Consider the following 26,071-nt stretch of genomic DNA (forward strand, 5'->3'; position numbering starts at 1 on the left):
TCCAATAGAAATGGCAAGGTGAAATTATTTTGATCGTTCTAACTAAATATATCTCTCGGTTACTCTTGGTCTTCAGCATCATATTCCAAAGTTACATCTAGTTTAAATTTATTTTGCGATCCATCAGTTATGTCGCCATAATAATCAAAGAACCACAAGATTAAGGAAATAGTATCCGCACACGACAAAATTGAACTTGCTTCTCTAATCTCGATCACCGAGATGAGGTAAGTCGAACTAAAAGGGCGGACCGTTCACTATCGCGTAGAGGAGTCATACTCTCTGCAAGCAAATTGAAGTGTGGACCTCCTGTCGCGGAGTGCTCGACCTCGTCATCGCCGGAAATCATCATCAAGTTGCCGCCTCCGCTGCCGCTGTTGCTGCTGCTGCTGCTGCTGCTGCTGCTGCTGCTGCTTAAGCAACAACGATCGCCACAAACGCGTTGGCGTATCATGGCCAACGACATCGTTGGTGCTACTAAAGTCATCACAATGATCCATTCCTGGACCTTCTAGTATTAAACTTTATCAAACCTGCAATGATGATTTACGTCAAAAGTTCATTATTATTTACACGTAGTTCATGTAGCAGAGTACACGGATCTTCTACTACGAGCGCAAAAGATACGACGCAGAAGATAATACAAACAATTAAGAATTGACTAAAGTGTATTTTTGGCGCGAGTAGTGGTTACGTAATGTACGAATAAGCGCCACAAGGCTATGGTGCCGTGGCGTACATTGATTATTTAAAGAATCAAAGGAAAGTGAAAATTTTCAATCACAAGTATCCAAATGGGAGCTAAATTGAATATCCATTCACGTATTCCCGTGGCTGAATGAGAAAGTATATTACAGTTTATCGAATTAGAAAGCACGACCCAGTGGAATTGTGAAAAAATCGATTTACATTGCGCAGAGACATTGTGCCACAGTTCATTTCCATAAGCCACAATTCTCTCTACAATTAGCAGTTAAATATTAATGTACCTTTTCTCCTCTAATATTTCCTCGGATTTTCTGCCTTTTATTGCAGCTTTACAAGGCCCCTGTACAACCGTTTACTACCTCGTACTATCCGTTACGTTTAATTCACTTTTAGCCCGTAGAAGATGATGATTCGGCCTAGGCTCGGCCGTCCTATCATTATACCAACCTTCCACAGCAGCAGGTGATTTGTCGAGTCTTCACGACCCGCCTGCAGCTCCGCCGAGGCCTGAGGTCCGCGGAAGTCCTCGTAGCCATCGCCGCCGGATATGACGAGGAGACGGCCGCGCTCGGTAGCGATGCAGCTGCCGGCGCTCCCTGTACTGCTCGAACTGCTTACGCTACTTTGTTGGGCCACCAGAGACCTACCGCCCTTCAGCGAGTAGCGGCTCACCTTCGGGCGTGGTTCGATCTTCGGCGGACTAGCAATTTCCACGCAGGTGAGGAAGCGCACGTGACCAGTATGACCGTGGGGTATACCTGCAATTAAGTGGACAAAAACGTTATGAGCGGACATCGTCGCGAGCAGTAATCGTGCCAGCAATCGTGACGTAATGATTAATCGTGCTGGTCATTATAGTAAAGTCTTAAACTTGAACATCACAGAGAATAATTGAGAATTGGCTCGGTTCAATGCCTGTTGTCCTCGCTTCTAAAAGGAGCGGCACTAGCGTCAAGCAAGGTACATTATATTTGCAAGTTTCCAGGCAAAAGATTCGAGAGGTATATCTCGTTGTCTCGGTAGTGTGCTCGGATCTGCCTTTGGATGCGTCATTTGGACGATCCCAGCTACAATGAATATTCGTAAGCCATGGGCGAGGTATACGTACCAGTAACCGAGGGTGCTTGCGACATCCTTTGCGTCGATGGCTTGATGTGAGGGATGGGTACGGTTAGAAGAACACCGGCGCTAGTACCAATCCACAAAAGTTCGTTGCACGCCAGTAATGCGGTAACCCTTAAGCACGCGGCCTTGTGCTGTCGTATTATGTCATCGCAATCTGCAACGAGAGGAATGTGTTTGTTAAAATAAATTTCGCAGTGCGAACAGAAGCTTGGGGCCTGCGCATTGAGAACACTGCGGTAGGAGATGGTAAAGCGTTTATCGAAAGGTACGCCTGGGCTTCGGCTCTTTTTTAATTAGGAGTCGATATTTCTAGCGGAGACGACCGTTTCACGGTGCGGCTATATCGCCCATAAGTTGCACCCGGCTTACTTCCTCCCGCGAATCTCCATTAAATGGCTTACGAGCCAAATACTTAGTCCGAGTCGACACTTACTGGCAAGCATGTTTGTCACTGGAGGTGCGATGTTGACGTCGGCAAGACATTCGTAGCTGCCCGCGTGAAACAGTTTGAGGACCGCGCTGTTGTGCAGCGATATCCATACTCCCAGTCCGCCAGAGCTCGCCATACAGGAAATCGGCCGATTGTTGTCGCTGCCCACGCAAAATGCGTGCTCGATGTCCAGGGTGTAAGTATTGAGTATCTTAATGGTATTGTGATTGGCGCACCAGAGCTTACCCGAGACGGGCAGCATTTTCGTGACGGGCGACGCTACCGTGCCGACGGACAGAGTCGTCGGATCCATTGTATTCCAACCGCCGACTAGAAAGATTGTAAAATGTGGTTTTTTGTACTTTCGCATTAGCGTTCGACCCTGACCATCGCGACCCACCCATCAACACACGCACGTATCGCTTTTGTAATTGCTCTCGTAGTGGAATGAAATTTTCAATATAACCTCTGTAGTTTACGGCGCCTAACGCTACTTTATATCTATTATCGCTTTATATTCGCTATACAAGCTCTACTGAATAATTCGCTGAATTTATTATTGTCTTATTATTGGCATTAATAATTGTACTTACGATGGTCCCTTGAATAGACGGTAATGTCGCCATTCGCCAACGATACAAATACTTTATTGTCCAAATATCTGGGAAAGACCGAGAATTAAAAAATTTAGTCATCGATGTCAATTGCCTGTAAACGTTCACATAAATGTAAATTAGCCCGGTATCGAGAAGTCAGTTATGGAATTATTTTATTATTAATTTAGACATTAATTTATTAGTATTATTTTAACTACGTTTTTTTCAATCTTTTTTCTTTCAACGGTTCAATTTAATTTTGTCGACGAGTCATCTGGTCGTGGAAACAGAATTTTCGATACCGGAACTAATGAAATGACGAGAGTAATCGGTAATTTACATAATACAGTGTACGCTACTCCCGTGCTGCAATTTAATCTTATTTTTTTTAATTCGTATATTGTCGCTACAATTGTAGACGTGCACACAGCCATCCTCGGTACCCAACCACATGGTCGGCTGGTTAAAGTCCTCGTCGATGGTGCCACCCTCGAGGCTCGACACGTCGCCGCCAAACGACGTGCTCGCTGTGTCCGCGCATGGAATGTCGTCCGAATCCGAGTCGTCTGAACTTGAGCTGCGATATTAAAAATTGCATTAACATTTAAGAACGTCATTGTGGAATAGAGCGATCGAAAGCTTTCAACTTGTAATATCAACATGTAATCCTTTGAAAACGCCGTGGTCGTGGGCGGAGGAGTCTATCAAATGTTTTTCTAAGCCACCGAATCAACTAAATGATCAGAATTGCAAAATTATCAACTGTTGCAAATATATTCGGGCTAATTATTGCACACATTTAATGTAAAATAATCATTTACATTAGATTTAACAACAAGAAGAAGTTTTTAACAAAAAGAAGTTCATAAATTTACTGAATAATAGTTTCGCATTGTGCTGCATTGCAGTGTATTATAAAAGAAGTAATGCCGTCGTGATTATTTCAAAAGTAATATCTTGAGAACAATATATTTCAACCTGCATAATCAAGGCATGATTTAAATAATCATTTTTAAGAGGAATTGGCAATGCGCCGTGGATATCAACACTCGACTTGCCCATTTACGGTAATGCTCCTATACACGTTCTATGTGTAGTGACCGTGGCAATGAATTGTGTGCTGAGAATAAGCGCGAGAAGAAGGGAGGGGTTGAGCGATGAGGGAGGCGGGGACGAGGATTACTCGGATCTGTAAAATTGGCAAGAAAAGTTAATGGAAAAAAGTAACGAGTTTGGTATTCGAATAGTCGAAAGCAGAATGGGAATCAACTTTGAGAGCTCGACTTAGCCACCTATTGCGGCACAATATATCGCACACTTTGTTATTTTAAGATCCCTATGTAGTACCTTGTCACAATAAATTCATAATATCCGTCCATTGTCGGCTAATTAGCCAAAGAATTTTCTAACTCATAGGCGACGAATTAGGCTTCGGCTTTGAAAAACGTAAATAACTAAAACCTTTTTCTGGTTCTAACTTTCGAAAAATTAGTATCAATGACGAAAAATTCACGTATGCGCGTACACTTATATTTTAATAAAATCAATAATTGATTAACTCAACGACACATGTATATAAAAATATATTAAAACATTAAGTAAAAGTTATTAGTTGAGGATAAAATTGTGTGTTTGCGCGCGCATGTGTTTATGCGTGTACGTGTTTTGTGTGCGTAGGTATTTTGTGCGTGCGTCCGTGCGTGCGCGTGTGTGAGAAATTTGATTTGATCTTATAATTAAAATATGAGCAGTAAAAATATATGTAATTGTATTATTTATTATATTAGATATTTTTAAAGCGACAAATTAAATTAGGAAAATCTAGATTATTTAAATTATGCCAAAAAGAAAAATTTACTGATGTACGAAAGCAATGATATATAAAATCTTTCATACAGCTTTATTTCCGATTATTATGATATATTTATTTACAGAATACTTTATAAGTAAATCATTAAGTTTTAAAGGAGATCCAATAACCATACATATTGATAATAACGTGTTCAATTAAGAATGCAAAAATTATATTTAAAATCCCAAATAAGAACATAAAGGCAAATTAATTATCCTTGGCAAGTATATCTGTCTGTACGTTCTGAATAATTATCTCAATATCATTTGAAATTTCTTTTTATCAAATGCGTATTTTAGTTTATATTGCCGAAAAATACAATACGCAATAAAGTGATGTAATTTAAAAATGTCCTGACCGATATTAATTATTAAAACAATCTTTCGAAATGAAACAATAATATTAGCTTGGGAAAACATATTGTTAGTATTAGTCAATCACCAAGTCATACAAAAGTTTTGTTCGACAGTATATTAGCTCGATAATCCTGCATAAACACTTCTAATACTGTTATTCTATCATGCAGGTATTATGCTCACATTACATTGTAAGTATTAGAAACAATGAGAACAATTTCAAATTATCCGAGTACCTGTCCAGTTGAATATTGCCACTACTTGTGTCCGTATTTTGCACCACGACACCGATACCACTTTTATTATTTATGGAGGCATTGTTAATAGGTGCACAGGAATTCGGTCTATAAAGAGCGTAGGAATATAATATTACAAATTCCTGTATTAAATGCTATTCTAGAGATAATTTTTTAACGAATGTGTAATTAATAAATATTGATATCGACAGTCATTATTTTGTGCATTTTACATAATGGCAGAAAAAAAAAATAGAATCAAAATCAATAAGATATTAAAAATAATCTCAACTTCATCAATTTACAATATTAACGAAATAAATAATAAAAAAATCAATGCCCTAGAGGTGATAATAGTAATGATAACAATAATAAAAAACATAATAATAATAATAATTCTTAAAGCATAATTACATGTTCCTTATCATTTGAATACGGTATTTTTTAATCAATTATAACAATTATCGCAAATGATGCTCGAAAAACTCACACGGACGTGCAGGCGGGAATCCCGGCGACACAGAGGATCCTCGCGTTGCACACACCATTGCAAGAGGTAACCTGCGGGGGCTCGGGACTTAGGCTGAGCACGCAGACCTGGCCGACGTAGCCGTCGCTATTGCAAACCCAGACATCTCGGACGCCCTGGCTGTTGGCGAGCGTCGGGGCCGCGCACGTAAACTGCAGACCCGCTCGCGTTTTCCTGATTGGCAACGGCCCAACGAACTCAGGTACTGGTCTGCGATCCGTCGAGGCAGCTGAGAGAAAAAGGCCAATTATCATTATAATGTTGCTCGTATAAAGGCTTTGACGCGATTATGTTGATACTAATTGCCATGTAAATTAAGACATTTTTTTTTTACCCAATGAAGCAATGTGTACTTTGGCGTGGACTAGCTTAGCGTTGAGAATATTTTGACTTTCGTTCGAATGATTTTAAGTGATTTTCCTTCTTTTTTTCTTGCTGTACAATTGATTTATATGACATTCGAGTGTTTATATAAGGGGAGTCGAGAAAATTATAGTATTTCGTACTAGTATAAACCAATGGAGAATAAGGCAACAAGCTGTTGTAAATTGTCCAATACAGTTACGATAGAGTTTTTATTATCACGCATTTGCCGAAACATATATATATATATTTTTTTTTTTATGGCCTTTAATGAATTATATAGGAAACGGTAAATGATAAATTGATAAATGATAAAAGGAATGATTGACGTATATGGGAATTATTCGATAAATTCGTATAAACTCGAGAGATGGCGCCTTCGGTTCAATTTTAAGGCCATTTCTCATTTACGACATCTCTATTTCAAATCCGCATCAAATTCAAATCCATGTTTTATTCATTATTTATTATTGACAGTTATTTATATGGATGGAGAATTAGAATTTTTTCAGACTTTTACGGCAGACTGATGATTTGAAATTTTCAAACACAAAAGGACACTTGTAGGTACATTGAATTTCAATAAACAGCACAGAGGTTTATTAAATAATTGCAAAAAGTTGTCGAAAACTAATCAAGTAAATCAAGTAACAATGTAATAAAATACAATATAATTGATAATTAAATAATCGAAAAATCAATAAATTCTTGTTGCGATCGATTACAATTAATCTAAAGCATGGATAAGTAAACTTTTCTAAGAATAATTTAAGAGTATTATTTGGAATAAATTTTTATAATGCTTTTTTAATAATCACTGAAGCTTCAATTTTTTTTATTGTTAATCTTGAATGAAAGAAGAGATAAAATTATAAATTACAGTAATTAAATATTTTAATCATCGAAATATTATGATTATTATCTTTTACGATGCCCATGACACATCCTTCATATATTATTGAATAATATTATAACTATACAATGCAACATAATGTTATTTTTGGTTAAATTTATTAAAGCAATTTGTCTTAACCGTGACAGTCACAAAGCAACAATATTCGGAACATATTTTTTAAAATTGAATGAATCACGATAAATTATAAAATAATATCTTTTATTAATTATTCGTTAAAATTTCCATTAATTGGAAAGTGCTGCAGCATGCATAATCATACGCGTGTATAATATTTAAATTTTTAATTGCTTATAAAACTTTTTACATGATGATACTAAATTAACGAGGACAATGTAAAATAAAATATTTACTAACAAGTTGCTTTTAAATTCCTTGAAAAATCGCTCTTTACTAAACTTGAAAAATGAAAAATGAAAACATAATGCATAAACTGCATAGTAAAAAAAATAAATAAATGAATAATAAATTAATCGAGACCTTGCTTAATGAATTTTCGATTACTATCATAAATATTATTGATTCCTTGGAGATAAACCAATTCTCAATGACTTACCTAATTTTTGTTTAGCTTCGTTGAAGCTTTCCTCCCAACTGGCTCGTTTATCTGGCTTTGCAAACATTACCGAAATATTTTCCATCCCAGCTCTGAAATTATTTCACATTTGTTTAACAGAAAATTGCAACAAATCTCAGCTAGCAATAAAAAGTATTTCTTAAATTAATTTAATCTTCTATTTCTAAATCATAGGTATTACTATGAGTTGTGCATTACATTATAGGAAATTGAAATAATAAAATTTATCAATTTATACCCAAGCTCAAAGTTTGATAAAAATATGTTTTACTCTTGAACCAAGTGATGGTAATATATTTATTAAGCAGGATTGGTGCATTTTCGGGACATCTATTTTTCCATATTTCTAAAGTATCATTCCTCGCTAATTACTTACTGTGTATTGAGCGTAAGCTCTAAGCAAGCCAATTGCGAATGAGCCGCATTTCGTTCTGCCAATTGTTTTTGCGTCTGCCCAAGCATCTCCCTAATGAGATCTTCCAGCTGCTGTTTAGCTCCGTGTAGAGTTGCTGCAAGCTCCTGCAACTGATTCAGGGTCGCGCAATCCTCTCTTAAGTAATCGACTTCACGCGCCATACGTCTCAGGTTCTCATCTTTGGCTGGAAAACCAAACAGTTTTCCCCGACTGCTTTAGGCTTTTCATTTAATAATAAAAGTTAGTAGTTTCTAGTTGTAAGCTCCCAAGACATCCATTTATAAGTAATAAATGCTCTTTATTCTCAACATTAACATACAATAACAAAAATTAATAACATAACAATCATGCCTACTGGAATGAAAGTCATTATCTAAAGAAATGCCTAAAGGTATTAACATAATAACTCCCAAACTGACTCTCATATAAGACATAATTTCTTATTAATAGATATTTTATTAATTAGGGGCTTTTATCATTTTGCTAAATTGTTATAAATAGTCGTTATTTATTTCATAAATTTTAATGAAATGAATGTATAATAATAATAATAATAATAACAATAATAATAATAATAATAATAATAATGTGTGATATTAAAGAAATGCAAATGCGAATATTTATATATAGATCGTTAGTAATGAGTTAGTTACCTTTCATAACTTCCAAATCATCTAATGAAATCCTCATTAGCATCTTGTATTTGTTCGCTTCTAATAATCCAACTAAACTATTTGGACAAGAGCTTCTGTTGAAAAAAAAGAATGAATCGTCTCATTAATAAATGTATGCGTTATTAAAATGCTTTGTAAATTGAGTTCTCAATTAGCATAATGATTTTTAATTTCACTTTGCCATTTTAAATACAAACTATATAAATTTATATTATTTTATAATAGGCAATATTGTAAATTTATTAGTATTTAATTTAGTAGTAAGATTTTATCTTCAAAAATGTGAAATGTGTGCATGGTAAAAATTTGTCTTTCTAATACAAAATTTTGAAATAGAGAAGCGGATATAATAGAATGAAATGTTCATTGACAAAAGTTCTTTAACAGAAAAGAGGAGTCTCTAAAGACTAAAATACTAATAACATTATTTATAATAGATTTTGCCAATACTTAGCTATGATTATGTTGGCTATTTTATTGCAATGTAGCCTTCGGTATTTTATAGGCAAGTTTATTTATAAAATTTTCGACGTAATGTAATAACTAGTGAAACTTGTTCTAAATATCTATGCTTATAATAACCGTAAATTTATCCATTGCTATTTGTAATCGTTGTATGTTCGTAAATCGAAAATTAAAACGCAAATAATTTATACTAACGTAGATGGTTTCCTAATAGTTCCACTTCGTCGTTTTATGCTAGTGATAACGAGAAGATCCGAGAACAGAAAAAGCCCCCGTTCCTTCCGCGTGCCTTGATTCGATGCAATACTTACTAGATCATGCCGAATGAAAGCCCTGTTAAGGAAATCAGACGATTTTAAATACGATAGAGACAAAGAGATAAAGTTTAGAGAGAGATAGATAGATAGAGAGAGAGAGAGAGAGAGAGAGAGAGAGATTACATAATTAATGAGGTATTCACTGATATTCATTAGTTGCATGAAATGTAATTTTAATTTGAAGCACTCGATAATTGGAAAAATTAATGATGGTGGGAACAATAGATTTACCCTTTGTAAATTAAATGAAAAATAAAAATAAAACTTTATAGAGTTCATAGAGCTTTATACATTTTTCAACCGATCATAAAATATTTTTTTGCAATTCACAGTCGAACATAATTCGTTACAAAAGAAACTTTCGCCTCGTATCACACGAGGACAGTTAAAAATACCAGGAAGACGAACTAATTGAATAAATTGCGATGTAAAAGAAAATAAATGGATAGGTAATCCTACTCGCCTGTCGTTGGTTACAATTCCAGCCAAGCCCTCAACAAGGGACTGCACCTCCTTCAAGGTCGTCTGTTGTTGCTCCCACTCGAGTGACTCCCGTTCCGTGCAATTGATCTTTACGACGAGCTCGTGAACCTCCTTCAGTGCGGCGGTAAGTAGCTCGTAATCCGGATGTGATGTGTCAGTGTGCTTGAGCAGCCGCTGGATCAGTAGCTCGTAGCGCGGGATCTTTTGCACGGGCTTGATCAGCAGTTGGTCCAAGCCAAGTTTTCCCTTGTGCTCGCGCTCCATGGTCTGTGAATTTTATGATTTTGTCTCTTGTTGGTTAAGCGAGTGACACTGTCGTTAAAATAAAGGGCTTATCGAAATTGGGAACGACTTTCGATTTTATGTGTGACTTTCAGCTTAAGTTCTAGTGTCCTATCACTTTTCAAAGCGAAACTCAGCACTCAGGGATAATGATCTTCGATAAATGATTGGATTTTTCTCGATATAAAATCAAATGACTCCTCCCTACTGTTCTAAGTATTTTATCTCGTTTGATTTCGAGCTTACAGGCTTCTATTTTTCGTTAATTCATTGAATAATCATTTTTTAATTTCTTCATCAAACTCCTTTTATTATCGTCTAGTTAACAAGGTTTGCATATCCGTTTTATGGGATACCAATGAATTTATCATTAAAAAATTTATACCGTTACCTCTGTATTATTTACTTAGAAATTTGAAAATTTATTAGAAAATTTGCGGTAAAAATATTCGATGATTATTGATCAACAGCGGTTCTTCTTTAAATTAACGAATATATTTATTCTGCAAGTACCGACCTGAATTATGTATCGGAATTATGAATTAAACATATACATATTTTGTCTTTATAAATATTCAATTAAGCATGTAGCATTTGGTAAACTCTATAAGCTCAAGATATTATTGAATCTATTAAATCAGAAGTTTTATTAAATAATTAAACTATATATTCCACATAAAGTTTTTTCTTTCTCCGTCTCTAGAACGCCTATTTCATTGCGATATGCATTGCAATTAAGAAACTTTGACAACGCTAAATCATAACATATCATTTATTATATTCCTCGAAAAGTTTTATTGTCCAAATTTTTCACCTATGCAAGAAAAATAATATTAAAATTAAAAAAAAAATAATAAAGAACAAAACCAATTAGAAAGATAGAATAATACACAGCTTTATAGTCTGTGTATTATGCGACAAGCAAGTAGACGCAGTTGTACTCACCTCGAGAAAACGGGCGAAAGCCGGTTTGGCTTGGCATGTCGTCTTAATAGCTTTCTTCGCGGATTTCCAATTGTCGAGGAAGAGCGCGTAAGTTTCGAGAACCACGGGTTTGGTGAACTATGATAAGACAGGCAGCAAGTGAGAGAGAATATGGGGAAGAAACTAGTGGGAGGGAGTTTTATTCGTTAAAAAGGCTTCTCCTCGTGTAAATTGCAATTGAAGAGTGGATTAAGTAATTTCAGGGAAAGCCTGCATATATATATATATATATATATATATATATATATATATACAAACACTGAGGGTGGTAAAGTCAATTAAGTTAATCGAAAAAGTAAATAAGGTGAAAAAAAAGTCCCTCACCACCTCGAGAAAAACGTCGCCGATTGTTTGCCGTAGCTCCCAAGTCTCCAAGCGCTTGCGTAATTCCTCCAGAAATACTTCATGATGGCTGAGAATTGCTGGGACCTACGAGAGAAGGAAAAATCTTACAACCCAGTTACCCCTACGATACAACCCACTTTGATAATACAATGCTCCATATTTTTAACATTTGATATTTTTGACATTTTAAACATTTGACTCTATTCCACGTTTCACTTACCATCCGCAAATGCATTACCATAAAAAGGAATAGCAAAATTACTGAATTCAGCTTATTATAAATAAATACTAAATTTAAACATTAAATGTTTAAATTTTAACAATTATTTATGTCCAATTCTAAAATGTCTATCATCCTTAATCGAACGATCACTGTTATATTCATGTATAATCCATGGCGTTAAAACGTATTTATTATAGAAAAGGAAGTATTATAGAATTTAATGAAATTCTTTTTTTTTCTAAATCATTGAATGGAATTTAAAAATAATTGTAAAGTACGACAGTAGGGTAGGACGTCAATGTATCTGAAATTTTATTTTGTAAACTTTGTGTTCTTTAAATCAATTTCCAATGCCCATTTCTAAGTATTCATCCATTATTTAATCTGAGTGGGAGAGCATGGGAGATAGACAGAGAGCGTGAATCATTGTGATTTTTCACACCGTAAAATAATACGACAACGAGATCAATCGACGAGCTAAAATAGTTAAGCAAATGGGAGAGATTCGATATTACCTGATAGAATATCTCGTCAACGATTCCGGCATCCACGAGATGTGCATTCTCTGTACTCTTCAGCGGCTGCAAGTATTTCTGAAAGGGTAAGCAGATATTCAGGCTATCGCTCGTGCAATTCGTATAATGCGTATGGAGGATTATTGAGAGCGATAATCTCTAATAAACGTGCTAATACAAATGGTTGTGGTTCGAGTTTGGCAATATGCCGCAACATATGTTAGGAGTATATCGATAGCTTTTATAATCATCACTTCCTCATGCTGAAATAACAAATAAGAACTGTAATTGATTTGCCAACTTTAAAACACTGATTTAGTCCTATTGTTTTGTTCATTGAAATGTTCTTAATAATGGTGATTTAATTTTAAGTTTTATAATCGGGCAGGTTTGTGCATTATATGAACAAATATATTACTTATATTGCTTAATACTTATATATACTTATATTGCTTAATGATAGTTACTTTATAACAATGTATATTAACTATATATTAACTAATTGATCTCACTTGAGACGAATTTTTTTCTTTTGACACTAACTTATATCATTAAACAACAATCAAATTTTATCATTTTAAACTACTTTCATCATTGAAAAATAAAACTCAATTCCAATTAAGTTAAGCTTAAGACTGTAAAAATCTTTATTCCTACTATTTTATTATCCGACTAATTTTATTATTTTACTATATAATTATGTATAAAGATAATTATGCAATAATTATTAAAATTATATTTTCCCTTAACCAATATAAGTTTAAAGTACAATAACATATTGGATAGGAGATGCTTTATTTTCGAGTACTTTTTAGTACTTCACGATAGCATTGTAGACTTTGATTCACATTAGATATTTGGACTTTAATTCATACATTCTTAATAAATCACTAAATTTCTCTTAGAATTATGTATATTATTAAGCTTTTATTCCTGCAAATACATTTACTAGTAACGTTGCAAGGATATAAGTATTGTGATATTAAAGTATTTAATAATTCTATGTAATATCTAATATATTTTAATAACGTTTAGATTTATCTATATGACGAATGTTTTATATAAGTTGAAACTCTGATAAAACACTAAGTATTTTTGCTATAAATATAGATTCACAATTCATAGAATTGGCACTCCACTGATTAATGGCGACCACTCGTTTTTTTTTTACTCAAAATGAAAACTTATATCGTCCCATCTTAATTCTCTTATAAAATGAATGTATATTATTTGACATATAAAAATGAAATACAAGAATACAATAAATGATCTTTATTTTTTTATTCATCACAATGGAAAGCCTTGTAATATTCGTTTTAAATAAATTGATATAACTATTAAGTGTGAAGAACATTAAAATACGAAAAGAATGAGACATAAATTAATATTTAAAATTACGTATAAAAGAATCGACATATTACAAATATCAATTTAATTAAAACTAATAAACGAGTAATTTATGTTTTATTTCTAACGCTGATATTGTTCATCGACTGGCTTTTGCACAAAATATATTGTTTAAAAATTGTACGAATATGTAGTAAGAACTCAATTTTTTTTATAAGCTTTACAATAATAATAGTGCATAAAAATTGTTATCATGTGAGAAAAATGTTCAATTCTAATTTACCGGAAGTGATGATTAAAAATGTTATCCCAATGTTAAATATGTCAATTACGTTAACTCGTACAATTTAAATCTTATTTCTTTTCATTTTCAATATAATTTTCAATATTATCAGTGCTACTATTGACCATATAAATCCTAAGCACTAATACTTGCAATTCAATTAATAATTGTTTTAGAAAAATTGATATTGTCATATTTATATAATTGCATATAAAAGTATTTATTTTGACATTACAGGTATAATTGAGAAATGGAAATGGAAAAATTAGTTCAATTATGAAATAAATGTAATTGCTTACAAACGAAAGCTCATAATTATTAATTATTTTAAATGGATTTATATTAATTTTAAAGTTTCTTATGCACTATGATATATATAATATTTCAGTTGGATTAAGCTTAAAATCTACATAAATATGAATAACTTGTGCATTCTATTTATAATAATAGCAAAGGTTATTTACATTACTAGGATAACTAAACATTATTAATTCGTATAATAATGTATGGAATACCTTTTTTCTATCTACACAGGTAATTAATTTTATATATTTGCTGCTTAATAAAAATAAACTCTCATTAATATACTATAAAGTATAGTAATAACCTGAATAATTTAATTTTCATTCTACATTGATTCTACATCGAACAATTCTCTAAGAGAAAGATTATGTTTATGAAATACAACCCTACCGTTTAACAACTTGCTATCACAAAAATTCGATTATTAAAATTTCACGATTACTGCATTTACACAGATACCTGCGATAGCATAAAATAACCTGAATTTCACAATATCGTGAGTAAAAAAGTCTATGTGATCGAATGCACCTATTAATATAAATTTTGCACATATATTCTTGTGAACGCAGAAGCACGTATGCTTCCACCAAATTGACCTCGAAATTCTGCACGTCTTAGGCCACGAATGTGCAGTACGGATCTGTGGCATATGGCGCCTTTATGATCGAATGCAATATATATATATATATATATATATATATATATCAGTAGTATGAAATTCATAGTTCATAGTAATTTAGCTTCACATATTGTGATTAAATTACTGTATTCGTGTTATACTTTTTACACGCTTTCTTATTCATCTGACTATGGTATACTATTTTTCTACATAGCAATTCTCGCTTTATTATCAATTATGTTGAAACTATTAATTTAACCAATGAGAATCTAGCTTAAATTAGTAATAATGCTGATTTAATAAATAAGTCATTTTGATGACGAAGTTTTGAATATATTTCCACAAACATAAAAAAATCAAAATATAAAAACAATTTCTAAAATAAGCAAAATTTTTTTTTCTTTACAAAGAGCCGAACTTTATTGCACGTAACGAATGAAAAACTATATACTTTGAACTGTACATAAATATATGTAGAAATGTGTATATTTATCTCTGTATCAGTATATTTCCTTCATTTTAATTTTAGTAAAGGCACATGTCAAACTGTCAGAATGGAAGACTATTTTATTTTAACTTGTCCATAGTTTAAAGAAATAAGTCCCAGATTTCAAAATCACCATTGGTTTTAAATAATAAGTAGCAATTAATGATAGTATATATTTTTCTTTTCTATTCTGTAACGTACTATTGATAAAATTAATAAAATACATATCGGCGAATCAAGGAGATGCAATATGTGCATATATCAATGCTTTTTCAATTATTAATGAAATTTACGTTTAATATTAAGAAAGTTTTAAACATCAAATCATCCGAGCTATACCACCACCACGGCAAATATGTCAATTGTCACAATCATTAATATTACAAGAAAAAAGCGTGGAAAGAAATAGCGATAGCTATCTTAACTAATGCGTTCTTTCTCTAATTCTCCTACACATGTATGTATATATAAAATTCATGAGAGCAATGTTTTCTGAAAGCGCACGCGCTGCGTAATTCGGACCACTTTCCTTGTAAAGAAACTGAAAACTTTTCATCGAGGTCTTGGCCGTTCGAATCAGTGGCGGTCGAAAATTAGCCACATATACACACCGGTGGAGCATTACATTCTTCGTCGAGGCTAAAACTGTCTGTAAGTCAAGAAAACATAGTTTACTATTCTATACTGCTTATAGGTTAAACTCTAAATGAAGAGAATAGAAATAGTAATCTCGATTTTTTTCGAAATGTGGGAAACAATAAGTGATTTGCATCCTTTGTTTTATGTTAAAATAAAAATCGAATGTATTAATAACGCGCCAAGTTGGAAGGATATATGTTTTAATTATTAAAATTAAATTCAATATTAAAGTTAATAAATATTAATTTACTAAACATAGGTCAATTAATTTTCAATAGATACATACATAATTACATACACTTTCTTCATAGAAATTTTAATTTATAAATAATCTTTGTATTTAACACTATTTAAAGCAGTTACATTTTCGTCTATTTGACAACTACTAAGTACTTCATTTTTTTCCCTTTTTTTTCTCTTGTAATTCTTCATTTATATTAAAGCACTGGGAAGCTACTCTTCTTCGTAGTTCACGTTTGATTATGATTATACTGCCGTTAAAAGTAAGAGTGCAGCGAGCGATTCAGTGGACCAGAATTATGGGTTGACTGAGCGTTTATGAACGAATAAACAAACCTTATTTACTATCAGAAAATCATTGAGGTGTCTGTATTATTAAAGTACTCTCACAGCCTTATTACGTATAGCGTATAGTAAATTATTTTATAAAAACAATAGCCGTGTGAGAAATATTCGTCCGTGAAACCATGAAATAAAGATATTTAATTGAAAAATAAGCTGTCGTTTATGAAGAACTACATAGTTCTAATTGTACATGGTTAATATTTCTACTATGTAATGAAAAAAAACAAAAAACAAAAACAAAATGTAAAAGCAATGTATTAAGTAGATTTATTTATTTAATTTACATTTCATATTTATTTTATTTATATTCCATAAATATTAATTTTTTAAATAAAATTATAACCATTACAATTATTATATACATGTATATCATGCCAATAATTTTGTATATAATAAATTATTTTTGACATTTCACTAATTTATGAGCCTCTAACGTCTCATCTTAATAATACGGACTTAATAATACGATTCCTTTAAATAAATAATAATACATTATAATGGAACATTTGCTTTGGATACTTTTAGCGCACAAATTTTAAGATCATATTCCATTTCAAAGAACTAAGTATTAAAAAATCTTTATCTATTACGTCCGATCAACTACTTCATTAATTGCAAATTCATTGCGACGAAAAAAAATCATAATCACTACCATAATGACTTTCTTATCCATTGCATCATCAATACAATATATCCTTTTTTAAATATGAATTAATAGATAAAAAGAAAATAATTACATCAACAAGAAAGTATTCGTTCAAAAATATATATTAATTAATTTTATAAATTTTTATAAATACTCCATGATTTAACTTCTTCATTTTATAAACTATACGGCTTCTTATATTTTTACAATTTATAAAACTTAGAAATTGAAGAAGATATTAAAATTCTTTATGACAATATTCATTGATATTAGGTAGACCTAATTAATTCTAAGCATATCATTAATATTTTACTTCACAATATATTTTAAAAATTATATATTTTTATTGTATTTTTTAACAGAGAACCTCTATTTTGTTTGAAAATTGTATATATGATATAAAAATATAATTTTTCAAAAAATACTGAAAGTAGTATTTAAAATGTTTATAGCCCTATAAATTTTTATAAATATTGTCAAACTCCATCAGATAATAAGAATTTTGTTCATAATATTCTCTTAAAGATATTAATTCTAAGCGTAAAAAATTTATTAAACAAATCAATCGTTATGTCATGATGGATATGTTTAAACATCGCTTCTTAAGAATTATTTATTATTATATAGATCGTAGATATGAAAGTAACATAAAATGCTTTCCTTATATCTTAGAAAATGGAAACAGTAACAAATTTTCAATATTGTTAAAAATCATTTGATTTTTAAAAATTATCGTAGCATCTTTCTCTATTGAATGGAATTAGAACGTATCCGGCAACATTAACTACTCTAAATTAGATTTATGATATTATGTTCATATAACATGTACAACATTAGTACATTAGCTTCGCATTAATATAAAATTATATTCTAATTGATAATTAAAGTAGATACCAGAACATTGATAGAAAACGGAAAAGCCGACTAATATTATAGAATTTGTTTATGTAAATTTAAACAGGTATAAATTGATATTAAAAAATCAGTATTTATGTTAGCCGATAAATAATTTGATATTTCTTTTTCCATATATCCCTTGCGCCATTTATTAATTATCTGTTAATTAATATCAAATATACGACGAGTAATAGTCTAAATATTAATATAGGCACATACTTTTAAACAAAATTGAAATTTTTAATATACATTCATTATTATTTTTGTCTTTAATATCAACTCACATTATCATATGCTCAAACTTTTATTGCTGCTAAAATTTATAAATTATATAATAATAATATTTTTGATAGATGATTATTAAATTATATTTTTTGTATCGGTAAGCTTTCAAGCTCACATCGACAAAAACTAAAATTTTATCGCTTATTAACAAGTAAATTAATAATTTGTCGAAATTATAAAATAGCGTCAATGCATATCGGATTAATTTATCCAAGAGTTCTATTAATTAATCTCTCAATAATGAGATTTATCCTTTTGAAATAAAAGAATGATTCTTTTGAGGAATATTAAAATCAACTAATTAGTTAAACTTATAATGCTTAAAATTTAGAGAATATTTTATATTTTGCCATATGCAATGAATTGTGAATAAGTGATGAAGTAAATGAAATTATTGTGCAGATTTTCATTGATTTTTTTTTAAATATATTTTTCTCGAACGTTCATTACATATTCTTTCCAAAATTGCATGAAAAATTTCATTGTATAATATTATTGAAGTAATCCTTCAAAGTTAAATTCCATTATTAAATATGTAGATTTAAAAAAGAATAAAAATATTTTGTGAAAAATAACATCAAGATTTATTAGATAAATCAAGTGAATCACATAAATTATGACGTTAAGCCATTTATTGTAAAATGGAGACGACAAGCTTAAGAAAATGACAAGATCAATCAAATTATCTTTCATGTATGCTACATAGTTACCATCAGTTCATAAAATGTCGAGTTTATTATACGAAACTATTTGCCTTTTCTCCAGTCAACAATCACTATATCCAAAATTATTAATACGTCTAACCACTACTTGTACCACTACTTTTCAAATAAATGAATTGTGATATTAAAATGAATGATTTAATAAAATTCTAATAACAAATAAGTATTCGAACTATTGTTTTTCTTTTGTAGTAAAATTGCATCAACCAATGGATGGAAAATAGTAATCATACAATATTCGTTGTCAAATTAATTGTGTTAAATTTTTCCGTACATAAAAATATTCTCCGCCTATAATTTTTAATACATAAAATACAATTTTATATAAAATATATATAAATATAAAACATAATGCGATAAGTTTAGCTAGATGTTCTTTCAAACAATAATAATGAAGAATAATAGTCTCTTAATAGACTTATTTATATAATGACCTCAAAACTTCAAAATATTGTTTTCCATCGCATCGCACTCTGACATGAAGTCGTTCGATTATCTTTCTCGTATAATAATAATAAAGTACTTACATTGACTAGTATTTGCAAGGCCTCTACGTAGGAACGTTCGGTGTCATATAACTCGACGACCACATGAGTACGCGTATCCTGTAAACAATAATATAAGCTGCATTAGACTATCCGTTAATAGATGCGAAATTTAATAATATTTTAATATGCATTAGTAGAAAAAAGTGTCTGAAAGATGTACGTGATAACTTATGCTCGTATATTCGACATCGTTCCCATACTGTTTTGCCTACGAGAAAAAGTATAAATAAATCGAAAACAATATTTCCCCTATAATATGTTTCATAGATTAAGACGCAATTTTACAACTTAAAAAACTATATGAATTCAAATATATTTTAATGAAAAATAATATATATTATCTTTGTACGAAATATAAGTAATGTTTCTGTTATATTAAAAAATAATAAATGTTATATTATTTAAAATATAATAAGAAATTATTTAATTTCAATATCCGAATGAAATTCGCAGACTTTTTTTATAGTATATTTGAAAAATTAAAACAGATCGCTCCTTATTGATTTACTTATTAAATAATAAACCATTATTATCTGTAGAAAATTAAGTAGTGTGTCATATGTCGAAAGAAAGGCTTTTTATATAAGAGATAAAAAACAGTTTAACAATTGGAGACGTTTATTTTGTTTATAAAATTACGTACTAAATTTCTAATGCTTAAAACTACACATTGAATCATAAAATCTATATAAAAAATGCTAGAAATTTTGGCTTAAACAATATTATTAATATTTATTGTGAATTAGTTTATAAGTGTTTGAATTGTGCACTTAGCCAACTTTATCAAAGTAGTTTTGAGAAAAATGTATTAAAAGTCTTAAGCGTGCATATTTGTTGCAAAGCGCTTAGCATTATGGCCTTATTCAGATAATATATATATTTTTTCTGTTCTAAAATTGCCTGCTGACTACTCTTTATACATTGAAACATGTTTAAAAAAAAAAAAAAAAAAAAAAAAAAAAAAAAAAATTTCAATTTTTAAAAACATTTAAATTTACTTAACCATGTAAATGAATGCATTCAAAGTATCTATAAACTTGTAGATGATTGAATATTATTTTAAGAAATATAAACTTATAATCTCAGGCTGACTACTATCGAATTGTAATTATGCATTAGTCATTTAATAAATCATTTAGTAATCATACTAAATTAATAATATACATTAATAAAATTCTAAAATATCTCGAAGAAATTACACAAATTACTACAAATTCGAATACATTTATTTGAATAATTTTTCGTATGTAATTTAAAATTCTTTATATTAAAATTTGATAATAAATTAATTATATAATTATGCAATATCCGTTATTTCATTCTTCTTTTTTTTTAAAGTTTAATTATTTTCTATGAATTTTTTTCGCATCGTCCACATAAATGAACTAGTTTAACAGGTTTTGCTCATAATATTAGTTTTTTTTTATAAAAAATTTTAAAAATTTAAAACTTTTAATTTTTCAATAATAAAATACATATCTTTATAATGAAGATATAATAGAATTTCTTACGGCTATTTGTATTTTCAAACGATAGCATATTTCATATAATAAAACGATATAATGTTCGGAAGACCTAACATATAAAATACGACAATTTCAGAATTATTTCCTACTTTACCAGTAAATAAATTTTTGTCAAATTTGCTCATCGGACAGATTACTTTTTAATAATTAAAACTTCTTTATTACGGACAACTTAATTAGCTCGAATTCTCCCTTTTATCTGTTTGTACTCTATTTAAAGAACGTCTTGTTCACCTTTACTAAAAGAGAAAGAAAATTTTTCAAACAATTAGCTGTATATAAATAAAACTAAAGTTCTTTTTAAAGATAGATGATATTCAGGTCGTATCCCAATATATTATTTATAACAAATACCATGGAGAATTGAGGTCGCAGGACTCAATATTATTAAAGGATTGAAATGTTTGGTTGGAATTAGAAGACTAATCAAAATTGTAAGGTATGGAATAAAGAGAAACGTGATACTTTATAAGACTTGTGGGTCGTAACCAATTCGAAATAAAAACAGGCAACAGATCCACGGTGGATTTCCTCGTTACTCTGAGCATCAATACTCTAAATCCTTCTCGTCTCTCACATCCAGCGACATCAAAGTTTTACGTAAGAGCATGAATTTGGCCACTCGTATTCACAGTCTCGCACCACCCGCGTCACGTTACATATTCCACAAAAATTTTCTCATAGCACAGAGAGAAGAGGATAAAATTGAGTAGCTCTTCTCTCTCTCTCTCGCTCTAGAAAAGGGAAAAAGAACAATTGCAAGCGTAATCACGATTAACGAGTCCAACTCCCCGATCCCCCACCCCCAACCCCTCTGCCACAAACGCATACACCAACGACCCCACGACTCATACGCGTGGCCGTACGCAAGAACGACACGAGGCATCGGGCACACGTGCTTACAGAGGACATACGGGGATGACGGGGCGTCTAGACGCCTGGAACACGAGTCGCTGGTAGTGCTGGACTGAGTAAACGTGTGGCCTCCACGTGCGGCCAGGAGCCGTCGGCGGTTTTGAGATTTCCAAGCCGAGGAAGAAAACAGCCTCGTTGGCATTTCACTAACTGTAAATCCTCGTTAGCATGGCGATCGATTTGAAAGTAATCCTTTTCGTAACATTGACTGCTGTGATAATAGCCAGTGGGAAAAGAAGCATACGCGGACGAATGTGAGTTTAACGCAGAGATTATAATGTAATACTGAACTGAAAAGTAATTTTAGTTAACGACATGGCCTTTCCCTTGAAATGGCCATTAATTTCTAATAACCTGTCTTTTATTAACTTGCCGAATCGATTAATATTAATCTTTATTAAATTTGAAACAGTAAATTAAATTCCGAATTAATGTTGGGTATTCGTTAAAAGAAAATGAAACAAAAAAATAAAAAGAACATTTATAAAAGCGTATGTTAAAGATTATGATACGCCGAACGACTATTTGGCCCTTTTTTACCTAAATTAATGGATCGCATAAGAATGAAATATGCTTGAGGTAAGATATGATATGGATAAACATATTACTTTGTTAATTTATTTTATGACCCTATTAGTATGTAAATGCTAAAGCTTCATTCTCATTAATGGAAGAAACACATAGGCATAGGCTTTATACAAAATCTTAATCAATTTATATTACCTTTACAGCCATTATATTTTTAATTATTCATTTGTGAATAGTATTTATGTTTGTTTACGTTTAATCCGAATTAAATCTCGGATTACTTTGGCATAATTATAATTTTTTTTATCAAATTTGCTTGAAATATTTGATTGTACATTTATTAGAGCCTCTTGTTCAATGGATGAACATTTATGCCGTCTATTTGTAAACAATAATTAATAATGAAATTTTTTTTATAAGAAAAATTATAATGATTATTATTGTTAATATTGTTATTTTTAATAAAAATATGCACATAATGAAATAGAATCTATACAAAAATAATATCCATTTCCGGTTGTGTATAGCAATATTTCTATTTAATGCATCACATTGATAAACAATTTTCTTTATATTTTAAATACATAACAGTTTTCCAAACTTTTTATATACATCGTAATATAGTTTTTCTCATTATACTTTTCTCATTATATATTTTAAGATTTATAATGCTTGTACCTTTTATAAATAAAATCTTGTTATAATACAAAAATTATAGAAATATCGGATATGAAGAAATTTTTTATACGATTAAATATTAATTTGGGACATATTAATTTTATTGTAAATATTTATATATTACGGTTTTTAATAATTACATAATGATACTCAATACTTATAAATATTATAATCCATAATATAGAAATCTATGACTTACTTTTTTTTTTCAAACAAAAAAGAGAAAATGAAGTTATACAATATACTAATCAGTCGTTACTACCTTGTGTTTCGTGATTTTTTTGTTTGTGTTATTATTTATTTTGGATTATTTACAGAAAACTATTAAGAACCTGCTTATATTATTATAGAATTCTTTTAAAACATTCCTAATGATACAAATTAGTTAACAAAACAATTATAATTAGCGTTATATTTGAGGAAGGAGTATGAAAAATCTTAACTGAAATTTTATAATAATTATAACATATGTGAATATGAAATTGCATTCTTACAATGTTATCGTATTAAAGTACTTTGATATTTGACTGTCGATATAACGACGACGATCGTTAAAAGAAAATACAAATACCCTTTATATTTATTATATTTCTGCCATGTATTAAGACGAAAAACCAATTAAACGTCCCCGAAAGTAATCGCATATCACCTCGAGCCATCATTTATCTCGAAAAATATAGATTTTTACCCTACTTATTATTGATTATTGATTAAAAGAGTGCTTAATTTTTATTTATGATCATATAAATGAAAAGCCTCGCTCGACCCATTAAAGACGAAGTTAAACGATTGTGCAATAAATACAAAATGTTTATGAAACCACACATGTAAACGTATTTTCGAGAGTATATTCGACACTCAAATGAAAAACTGAAAAGATAAATGAACAAAAAAGCATAGAAAATATGAAGCTGAGTGGCTTCCAAGAGTCCTCAAACTCTGACAAGTCAATACCCACCGAGTCCTTTGACGACTGTCTGCCATCCTCGCTGTCAACAGACAGTTGACTGAAGAATCTGTATTCAACGCTCATCATCTTCGAATAATGTCCATGCACTATTGTTTAAGTCGACACTTTCACTCGACCGGAGTGAAATTATGAAAAAGAGGCGGAGACAAATTCCCATCAGTTAACGCATCACTAGTTCACTTATTGTGTCTATCCTGTACTGGTCTCGTTTATCACTCGACCGACGTCCGATTCTTTTTCCTCCCTGTCCAACAATAGTTAACCCCCACCCTTTAGTCCCAACATACACCGCACTAACTTCGTTACACGATTGTTCGACTTCTGACTCTACGCACATGGATTTTCAATTACATCTGACATATTTCGTGTACATATTCTTTTTTCGAAGTGCATTCTTTATCCGAAACTGCGGCTTTATGAAATATTTTATATTCTAGCTTTCTTCTAATTTACCTGAAACTTGCTAGTCTCACAATTACCATCGTCTGCTTCGTTCTGCTCGGTAAGTATACAATATATCGCTAGCAATTAAAAAACGGAAAAAAAGTTCAATGGTATATATAATAGCAGCATGTTCTATAGAGAATATCATTCAAGCTATAAGATTCGCTAGATTCGCCTAGTTCGTAGGTATAGTAATATAACCTGAATATATCGTCAACATTACATATATATATATATATATATATATATATATATATATATATTTATTGAGAAAATTCATATATTGTACTAAATTCAATAACTTACTTATTTTATAATTAAGTTCTTTTATAAAATCAAGCAATCTTCAAATGAAACTATAGCGATTTAATTATTAATTATAATCAATTTTATAATATTATTTTTATTAGCCAAGGCATTGGCCATTCATTAAAATTATACTTATACTTTGATTATTTACGTTGAAATTTGGCAAACATTTTATTGCTTAAAAACAAACTAAATCTTATACTTTAGTTAGATATTGAATTAAACGTGATTTAAAGAAATTAATAATAATTAAAATGATAGCAAGTTATTTGATATTTTTACTTTGAAATTCACAAATTTTTTTGTTTTCTTTGAAATATCATCGATATAGCAGTAAAAAATTATATTACGTTACTATTGTTTTATTCCTTTTTTTACATTAATATTAATATTATCAATAATTTTCGTAATTCTCTGCAACCCGAAGAATCTCTCAAAATTTATAAAAGTTATAGAGTAAATATTTTACAAATAATATAATAATTAATTTTTATTTCTAAATATAACTCATTACTAGTTCATATAATTTTAAGTCGGCAAATAGAACTCATAACTCTATAAATTATTGAATAGAATAGAATAACATAGAATTCATTACCGCCATTCTTTTAACGGCATTAGATATATTTTAAAAAAACATAAAATTATAGTTTTATGGTATTACACGTTTAACTTTTAGTATCGCAGACTTTAAACAAGACAAGAGTGCCATAGCAAGAAAAAGAATTTCATAATATAAGAAAATATTGTCTAATAAGAATAAGCCATTATTTTTGTTGATAATGAATATTTTTTAAATCGCGTCTATTAAAATAACGAAGGGTTAAAAAATACCAAGGAATCTCGGTTCTCAATATTTGTCACTGAATATCTTTTTCGTTTTTAGTTTTATCTCTGTGACGAAGCGACAAAACAATAAACAAATATTATTATTTACGAGTGTGAATAATAT

General features: G+C 30.5%; 1 protein-coding gene across 1 annotated transcript in view; it reads right to left on the reverse strand.

Annotated features, from left to right (window-relative positions):
• Positions 1-1,086: 1,086 nt before the first annotated feature.
• The window catches only part of LOC105359480 (rho guanine nucleotide exchange factor 17), a 101,773-nt gene continuing 76,788 nt past the window's right edge, over positions 1,087-26,071 (reverse strand). Inside the window, 16 exon segments of the mRNA XM_011496093.1 lie at positions 1,087-1,466; positions 1,817-1,987; positions 2,267-2,593; positions 2,857-2,924; positions 3,200-3,436; positions 5,304-5,411; positions 5,794-6,061; positions 7,665-7,756; positions 8,062-8,284; positions 8,754-8,848; positions 9,435-9,572; positions 10,020-10,306; positions 11,267-11,383; positions 11,630-11,734; positions 12,389-12,466; positions 19,729-19,806. Of these exon segments, the coding sequence (XP_011494395.1) occupies positions 1,087-1,466; positions 1,817-1,987; positions 2,267-2,593; positions 2,857-2,924; positions 3,200-3,436; positions 5,304-5,411; positions 5,794-6,061; positions 7,665-7,756; positions 8,062-8,284; positions 8,754-8,848; positions 9,435-9,572; positions 10,020-10,306; positions 11,267-11,383; positions 11,630-11,734; positions 12,389-12,466; positions 19,729-19,806 (2,772 nt within the window).

Source organism: Ceratosolen solmsi, unplaced genomic scaffold (genome assembly GCF_000503995.2).
Source record: "Ceratosolen solmsi marchali unplaced genomic scaffold, CerSol_1.0 scaffold11, whole genome shotgun sequence".
NCBI lineage: Eukaryota > Metazoa > Arthropoda > Insecta > Hymenoptera > Agaonidae > Ceratosolen > Ceratosolen solmsi.